This window comes from Poromitra crassiceps (genome assembly GCF_964638095.1).
Source record: "Poromitra crassiceps genome assembly, chromosome: 18".
Lineage (NCBI taxonomy): Eukaryota > Metazoa > Chordata > Actinopteri > Beryciformes > Melamphaidae > Poromitra > Poromitra crassiceps.
This window is the reverse complement of record NC_139636.1, coordinates 20,621,207-20,630,304: the sequence shown is the minus strand read 5'-3', so window position 1 is coordinate 20,630,304 and position 9,098 is coordinate 20,621,207. Positions and strand designations below refer to the sequence as shown.

At 44.3% G+C, this 9,098-nt stretch overlaps 2 protein-coding genes across 4 annotated transcripts; one reads left to right on the top strand and one right to left on the bottom strand.

Moving 5' to 3' along the window:
- Window positions 1-454: 454 nt before the first annotated feature.
- On the bottom strand, window positions 455-2,806 carry tmem17 (transmembrane protein 17). Of its 3 annotated transcripts, none has more exons than XM_083654288.1 (5): window positions 2,780-2,806; window positions 1,770-1,873; window positions 1,137-1,250; window positions 805-948; window positions 455-640 (listed from the first exon to the last, which is right to left on the bottom strand). In XM_083654288.1, the coding sequence occupies exons 1-5, from the start codon at window positions 2,784-2,786 to the stop codon at window positions 563-565; spliced, it is 447 nt and encodes a 148-aa protein (XP_083510414.1). In that variant the 5' UTR covers window positions 2,787-2,806; the 3' UTR covers window positions 455-562. The 3 variants fall into 3 exon arrangements, with proteins under 3 accessions (XP_083510414.1, XP_083510412.1, XP_083510413.1); XM_083654286.1 differs by lacking the exon at window positions 2,780-2,806 and adding an exon at window positions 2,056-2,179; XM_083654287.1 differs by lacking the exon at window positions 2,780-2,806 and adding an exon at window positions 2,031-2,163.
- A 24-nt stretch (window positions 2,807-2,830) lies between these two features.
- LOC310793006 (uncharacterized protein) lies at window positions 2,831-8,924 on the top strand (the record flags this gene model as incomplete). The annotated part of the gene is made up of 6 exons (XM_083654758.1): window positions 2,831-2,854; window positions 3,586-5,007; window positions 6,380-6,536; window positions 6,868-7,073; window positions 8,006-8,092; window positions 8,844-8,924. 6 exons carry the CDS (start codon window positions 2,831-2,833, stop codon window positions 8,922-8,924), a joined length of 1,977 nt encoding a protein of 658 aa, XP_083510884.1.
- Window positions 8,925-9,098: the final 174 nt, after the last annotated feature.

Sequence of the window (9,098 nt, the reverse complement as noted above, 5' to 3'; positions counted from 1 at the left end):
TAGCTTTGGGTTGGGTTCTGGATGTTGGTTTTGGGAAAAAGACATTTTTCACAATTTTGTGACATCTTATAGACCAAACGACTAATCGATTAGTCGAGAAAATAATTGACAGATTAATCAATAATGAAATAAGCAATGTGACCATGATGGAACTTAGATAAATTATACTGTGCAATATCCTATATCCCTGTAGATTCATAAAAGTTACAGTCAATTGGCTGTGATATAAATCATGGTAAAATCGAGTCTTTTGACAAACCCTCATACTTGAACTCTCAGAGTATACCTACAAACACCTTCATTATGTTAACTGACAGATAGTAATACTGTAGATGAGACAGGCAGAATGCTATATACAATTCATTTATTGACACTATAAAAACTGCAAACATGTTGTCCAAAATGTCAATAAAATACAAAAATAAATATGTGCAAACTTTTTACAAAGGCTCTTTGAAGTCATTGTGGAAAAGAAAGTGCCCCATTTACTGAACTTAAAGGATGAAACAATGCTTTTGCAGACAGGTGGCGAACAAGGCAATCAGGGTAAGAGTTTCAGACTTCAGTCAAACTGTCGAAGATGGAATTGGCTTCCTGTGTGTCTGACCATCTCTCGCAATGCCGAAAAACCAGAGAGAGCCTGGGTGATTTAAGGAGGAAGAAACAGGATAGAGAATGAATAAAGAACGAGAATCAGCAAACAATAAACTGGAAAGATAATCTCAGTTATGTGTAATGCTCAGACTGGAAAGTGTAGAACTACCAACACTCAACTTTCAGGTGGACCGTGGAAAGCAATCTTACCTGTGTGAGTACGAACATTGCGAGAACTATGTGAACTGCCCTCTCCATGGGCAGTATGATAATGGTTTCATTGAAAAGCTGGAAAAGGATCAGTGGGAACTGCAGGAGGATGCTCAGCAGCCAGAAACCAGCCAACTCGGGGACCTTCAACAAATAGAGGCAGAAAATAAGGAGAGCAAAACGTCTATTCTAGTTTTCACGTCCTGTTAGAGAAACCATTGTTGTCTATGGGTTTCGTGTGTTCTGCTGACCCCTCCCACATCAGCTGTACACACCCGATAAATAATGCATGTTTATTTTTGTGTTTGTGTGTCCATGTATGCTTATGCTACCTTTTCTTGCAGGTTCCCAACATAGCCAAGGTAGAGTCGAATGGGCTCAATCAGAGTCATCAAGATGAGAACAGTTATGAGGATGAACTTGTAGTAGTCTGGCAGGGCAGGATACTGGTGGAAATCACAACAATAACACAAGACATGTAATCAGAAAATACATAAAATATACATGCAGCCTCTTGTATTATACAACTGATTGTCTCTCTTTGACTCTCCCTCTTCCTTGCTAGTGAGAATTTAGGATCAGTCAGAATGGTTATACTCTGCCGATGTGTACTGTCTGTTTATGACCAAATACGTTTTCAATTACTGTAATTTGGGGATGTAGTTATTTCCTTCCTAAATCTTTGTTTTTATTGGTTAGGCGAAACTGAGGTGTTGCCTAGATTAAGCTTTATGGGGTTCAGTAATACACCCATGGTTCGGTGAACTGACCTCTGTTCTCTGCCACTCCAAGACTTAATAATATGAATGGTGGTTCACACCTGTGTGTGTGTGTGTGTGTGTGTGTGTGTGTGTGTGTGTGTGTGTGTGTGTGTGTGTGTGTGGGGTGTGTGGTGTCACTGGTGTGTGGTGTGGTGTGTGGTGTGTGTGTGTGTGACGTGTGTGTGTGTGTGTGTGTGTGTGTACCTTAAGGTCCAGCATCACGACTTCGCTGATCCACCACAAGGGGAAGAACCACATGTTGAAGTACAGAGACATCTGGAGTGTGAGACTGGACACAACCTTTCTGTCTGAAAACAAAGATGTGCAAAAAGGGAAATGTGGTTAAAGCAAAAATGTAACGCTAAGTTACGGCTACCGTTGTAAAATATATAGGAAGTAAAGAAAGAAAGTAAACACTGACGCCTAGTGTTGGCTAGCTTAATAAATGCTAGCTCGTACACTCACGTCCACAACTGTTTTTTCCCCTCACCGTCACCGTGTACGGCATGGTCTTCCGGGGTTAGTTGGGTACGACTGTGGTCAATAAATACATTTCGTGAGAAATCTCCTAAACGTTTTCTGATCGGCTGAGGTAAATCCATGGTTCAAAAACTCTTCACCGTTTCCTTGGCTACCGCCACAGAAATCTCGCGTTCTTCTGCTCAAGTCTCGCATGATGCTAGCCCCGTCAGAACTATTTAGCTTGCCGAAAGCGTTCTGACGGGGCTAGCACAGCATGATGCGTGCCTGATGTCTCTTACAAGTTTGAATGATGAGCAGATGGGAGATTCAATGGCAAACACTTCACTTAAATAATGGTTTGACTAATATAAAATATATTACCAAGATAATACTCCGGTACAGTAGGTGGCGGTATGGTACCTTCAAAGTCAAAGATGCAATCCGCCATAAAACGAGAAGAACAATACTGCGCATGCTCCTGTGCTCCAGCTCCTCCAATTACAAAAATGGACGCTTGTGCGAGTAGATATTTACAGTCAATGGTCATTACCCACATGTAATATAAAGACGGAAAGGGCGTTTAACTCCTGGCGAGAAATCGCACAAACTCGGAAAATATGAAAATGTCTGTCATCAAAAATGGAAATATCTGCGGAACAGATATGTAACGTTACATGCAAACAGAAAGTTGAAAGGTAGGAGCGCCGATAACCTTACAGGCGGGACAGAGGCGGGAGTTTCTGTAACGTTACCTCCCATAGTTTCCGTGCTAGATTGCCTCTGATTTCATCCAGCATCGTGCCATGGAGTCGAACTTCACAGAAGAGGTAATGTGAACTATTATTATCATCGTTAAACCGTGAAAGATGAGTCCCATAATAATAATAATATGGATCCCACTGTTTTTCTTGGTAAAAACCCGTCCTACTCTGCCTCTGATTGGTTTGGTTTAGGCATGAGGAGTGATGATTGGTTAAGCTTAGGGTAAGCATATCAGGGTAAGCCAATCAGGAAGAGTAAGGCGGGTCTTAACAAGACAAAACAGTGGGATCCAATAACCAGGGTTCATACAAGGTCCTTGAAGCAATGCCTTGAAGTGCTTGGATTTTGAGGGGGTGGAAATAAAGTACAGGAATCTATTTATCTATCTATCTATCTATCTATCTATCTATCTATCTATCTCTCTCTACAAAAGGGAGCAAGTAGGCAATGTTCTCTGTCCAGTTTACATTTTTGTCCCGCTGATGATGTCATAGGCATTGTGACATCACAGGCATTGTGACATCATCAGTGATGTCATAAGAGCAATTGATCATTGCTGCAGTGCCTAAGTTACATGTTTTGTTGTTTGTTTGCTACTGGAAATGTGTTATGGAAACAAGGAAGATTAACAAGAAATGCTTAAAAAGCATTGGCTTAGCTTCTACAGCATCTGAGGGCTACATATTAGTAGTATGGCAAAAAATAATCCTGCATTTTTGAGTTGCTACTGCATGTAATTTGCTAATGTTTTCAATGCTGAGTAAATGTTAAAATATGTTCCTATTATGTGTTTCAGTGCAAAGGATCTAGTGAACCCATGGATCTAACATCAGTGACGGAGTCCGTCACTGATGGAGTGCCTCTTTATTCAGCAGGGAACATTCCTCTGCCTGGTCTGGGAGAAGAACCATTGCTCCCCTCGGTACCCACAGAACCTGCACCATTCTCTTCTTCCTCGTCAGAACTGTCTGTGTCTACAGCACCATCATTCTTGTTAACAACCTCATCAGTGCAGGAGAAGCCAATATTGGAGAGATTGAAGAGACTAGACAGAGAGGAAGAAGCACCATCCGGTCGCTCAGCCACTGTTGACACAGAAAAAGAAAAGATGGCAGCCGGAGCTCACAGAGAGGAAGAGAATGAAGAGGCATCATCCGGTCGCTCAGCCGCTGTTGACGCAGAAAAAGAGAAGATGGCAACCGGAGCTCACATGGAGGAAGAGACTGAAGAGGCATCATCCGGTCGCTCAGCCGCTGTTGACGCAGAAAAAGAGAAGATGGCAACCGGAGCTCACATGGAGGAAGAGACTGAAGAGGCATCATCCGGTCGCTCAGCCGCTGTTGACGCAGAAAAAGAAAAGATGGCAACCGGAGCTCACATGGAGGAAGAGAATGAGGAGGCATCATCCGATCACTCACCCGCTGTTGACGCAGAAAAAGAAAAGATGGCAACCGGAGCTCACATGGAGGAAGATACTGAAGAGGCAACATCCGGTCGCTCAGCCGCTGTTGACGCAGAAAAAGAAAAGATGGCAACCGGAGCTCACATGGAGGAAGAGACTGAAGAGGCACCATCCGATCACTCACCCGCTGTTGACGCAGAAAAAGAAAAGATGGCAACCGGAGCTCACATGGAGGAAGAGACTGAAGAGGCATCATCCGGTCGCTCAGCCGCTGTTGATGCAGAAAAAGAAAAGATGGCAGCCGGAGCTCACATGGAGGAAGAGAATGAGGAGGCACCATCCGATCACTCAGCCGCTGTTGACGCAGAAAAAGAAAAGATGGCAACCGGAGCTCACATGGAGGAAGAGACTGAAGAGGCATCATCCGGTTGCTCAGCCGCTGTTGACGCAGAAAAAGAAAAGATGGCAGCCGGAGCTCACATGGAGGAAGAGAATGAAGAGGCAACATCCGGTCGCTCAGCCGCTGTTGACGCAGAAAAAGAAAAGATGGCAGCCGGAGCTCACATGGAGGAAGAGAATGAAGAGGCATCATCTGGTCGCTCAGCCGCTGTTGACGCAGAAAAAGAAAAGATGGCAGCCGGAGCTCACATGGAGGAAGAGAATGAAGAGGCACCATCCAATCACTCAGCCGCTGTTGACGCAGAAAAAGAAAAGATGGCAACTGGAGCTCAGAGAGAGGAAGAGAATGAAGAGGCAACATCCGGTCGCTCAGCCGTTGTGGATGCAGAAAAAGAAAAGATGGCACACAGAACTCAGGTGAGAATGCCAAACTTCGACAAAATGGTTAATGAACATATTTTACACATTTGTGTGGGGGTGTGTGAGTAAGAAAATGAAATGCAAAAATGAGCATTCCCACTAAAATCATATCGCAATTGCAATATCTGTCAGTACAATCGCAATATGATTTGGGCATATCGTGTGCAACCCTATAGTGCTCATTGGTCCATGCAATCACTGTCGGTCTGTGGGTGGGTGTGTGGTGTCACCTGCTGGCTGGTGTGGGTAGTGCTATCTATCACTAATCGTAATTTGTGTGTGCGTCACCTGCTGGCTGCTGTCGGTAATGCTATGACTAATTGGCTGTTTTTGGCCATTTAATCGTCAGGTTTATTTATTATTTATTTAGATTTTTTTCAGATTTTTCCCCCATTTTCTCCCCAATTGTACTTAGCCAATTTTCCCCCTGCTGCCCCTAGACTAGCACCATGCTTGCCAGCCCCCATGCCAGCCACTTCTTTTCACCTGACAGTGTGGAGCTTCACTGGACAGGACATAGCACGTGGGAGGATCATGCTATTCCCACCAGTTCCCTTCTGCCTGACTGACCAGAGGAGGCACTAGTGCAGTGACCAGGACACATACCCCTAATCCAGCTTCCCACCCGCAGACACAGCAAATCGTGCCTGTATGGACGCTCGACCAAGCCGAAGGTAACACGGGGGTGCGAACCTGCGACCCTCGTGTTGGTAGGCAGGGAATCTACTGCTACACTACCCGGACACCCTACCGTCCATAATTACCTAATTAAAAAATCTGGCCCTGTCACCGTCTGCTCGGCACCTCTGCCGGTACCCGTGCCAAATATGAATGCTGTCAGGCCGACGGTGTCTGGGGAAAATGCGAAAATGCTATGTAGGTTTGCCCTTTTATATGTTATTAGATCAGGGGTTCCCAAACTTTTCAGACCAAGTACCATTATGTACCAAACCAAATTTCTGAGGGACCACTTCCACTGCAGATACCAACAATCACCCCTCCCCCCAGGCTAGTGGTTAAAAACACACACACGCACACACACACACACACACACACACACACACACACACACACACACACACACACACACACACACACACACACACACACACCTGCCAACATCAGGCTGTGAAAAAGTGGACCCCTTTTTTCCCCTCGCCAAAATTTAGCCTAGTAACTCTAAATGGATTGGAAGTTGGAAACCCTCATTAATGTTTTGGTTGCACCCGTGTTACTTCCCTGTCTTTACACAAAATGGTTGAGGTGAAAATGTCTAATAGGCTAATACAGTCCAGTCCATTGTTTGAGGAGTTAAGTATTTCCAATATCAAACTCACTAAACTTGCAATGACATGTTCTTCTCCTGTAGACCAACAGAACTACATTCCCAGATGGAGCACGCCCAGAGCTCAAAAAGTTGGACTGTGACACTTTCCAGTGTCCGTTGTGTGACAGGGTAGGGGGGTACCCTGTCCTTGTGGCTCATTTACAGGGCCACCAGAGGACGTCTATTGTAAAATATGGAGGTAAGTGATGTCAATTAGTTTTAGCTCACACATTGTGGGCTCATTTGATGTTTGTGTGAGCTTTATTAGATTTATCTTCATGTTCTGACCTGTTACTAATGCAGGAATAATAACCAAATGTGGGTTTAAGAGCACAATTTGAGGATTATCACACATCCACTCTGCAAAAGTTTAGGTTATATAGGCATGGACCCTCTCTGTTCTGAAAAATATATTATTGTCAGTGACATGATCTCTCACAAACACCTTTTTTCAAATGATGTATTTACAAAAATAGATTTTTTTTGTATATTTCTAGAATCTTCAAAATCACTTTCTGTCTTTCTTTTAGGATATAATGTCTATAAATGCCACCTTGCCTGTGCGGCTAGCAGTCATTATCACTGTGGCTTTTGCAACCGGATCATAGTGAGAAAGGAGCTGTTCCATACTCACTTTAAAAACTGCCACACTATATTCACGGCCCTGAAGAAGATGGCTACTGCAGCAACCTCAGCGATGGCGCCTGCAACGACCGCTACGTCCCCTCCGGTTCCGGCAACGGCAACTACAGCGTTGACTGCTTCTACGACGGCTACTGTTCTGGCAACTACGGCCGCGACGGCTACCTCTCCAACAGTTCCGACAACGACGACCGCTCCGGCAACTATAGCGACGACAACAGCTCCATCAACAGGCCATCATATTTCCATAGCCCCCAAAATATTTATTTCAAAGTTCAAAAGACAAATTGTTTTTATACACAACTCCAAAAGAAGAACCTCAGAATGCACCTCCAAAGGCACTGCTCTTCCAAAACATCCTGCATTACAGCATCAGGTTAGGAATCTGTTCCGCCATCTTCAAAATACAACTAGACAGTCATGAAAGTTGCCTTTCACATCTAGAATTCTTTCTACGGATAAAACTCACTAAATACCGTAGTTAGTTTTGAGCCTTAGCGGTAGGGGTACACAGAGTTTGACACAACACCTGCCATAGCTACATAGACCTTTTTCGTGGCAGCCATTGTAACGGGTCATAATAACACGGTAAACTATGGGTAGGGCGATTCACGTTGATGTCTTCGACTATGAAAATACATCGATTTGCATAATGTGGCTCGATGTGTCACAATGAATGTAGCAAAGATACTTAAATACAACATCAGAGGTTTTCAAAGTGGGAGGCGGGTCCTCCCCAGGGGGGCTTCAAGGAGGGCTCAATTGTTGAGTGTCTATGGGATCAAAAAACACAATCATGATCCAATAGGCCTCCAGCAATTGAGTGAGGGGGCACCTTTTTCCAAACTTTGTCTGGGGGAAGGCCCACAGTCCCACACTTTGAAAACCCCAGCACTAGAATGCTCCGTTCCAAGACTTTAAAATAAATAAAACCTTTTCAATGGCTTCTGTGTGCTTTAGACCAGTGGGTCTCAAAGTGGTCTCTCAAACTCACTAAAATTGTAATTATATGTTCTTCTCCTGTAGACCAACAGAACTACATTCCCAGATGGAGCACGCCCAGAGCTCAAAAAACTGGACTTGGACACTTTCCAGTGTCCGTTGTGTCACAGGGTAGGGGGGTACCCTGGCCTTGTGGCTCATATGCAGGGGGGGCACCAGAGGTCTGCTGTAAAATATGGAGGTAAGTCCATCTATCATAGAGAGGCAAAGTGAATGTCACTTCCTGCTTTTCTCCCTGTACCAGCGTGGGAAAGAATATGAATGGTGGTGAACGGAGAGATACGTTACAGTTTTGATCCGGTTTGAATTGTGCCATCATCATAATTACAGAACTTTGAATGGTCTCCATGCTTCCTTAAGGCAGGCGTTCCCAAACTCTTTTGCACCGTGGACCGGTTTAAAATGGACAATATTGCTGCGGAGCACGGCGGCGGAGTGTTGTTTGTTAAGGATAGGATTGGATGGGAAAATTGGCCAAGTGCAATTGGGGAGAAAATGGGGGTGGGGAATCAGGGGAAAAAAAGATAGGATTGGATTGGATATTAAACACATAGTGCATAGTTCATACACTTGGATTCAGTATCAAATACACAGGCTGTATTTTCCTTGCATGAAGGCAATATGAAAACATTAACTCACCAATGTGTGTCCCACACACCACACAGCCTGTGTTTATTTCTCATTCTCTCATGTCTGTGAGAGATGGTATACTGTTTCTTCAAATCAATAGCCTACATACTGTATCATTGTGGATGGCCACAAGATAGAAATGTGTTTGCAACACTGATAATTATGTATTTACAAAAAAAAATGTTTTGTATGTTTCTAGAATCTTCTAAATCACTTTCTGTCTTTCTTTTAGGATTTAATGTCTATAAATGCCACCTTGGCTGTGTGGCCAGCACTCATTATCACTGTGGCTTTTGCCCCCGAATCATTGTGAGAAGGGAGCTGTTCCTTAATCACTTTAAAAGCTGCCACGCTCGATGCATGGCTCCGCCTCCGGCCACCATTGCTACAGCAACCTCAGCTGCAACAACAGCAGCTGCAGCAACAGCTACGTCTCCTCCAGTTCCAGCAACGGCAACTACAGTGCTGACCGCTTCGACGACAGCTA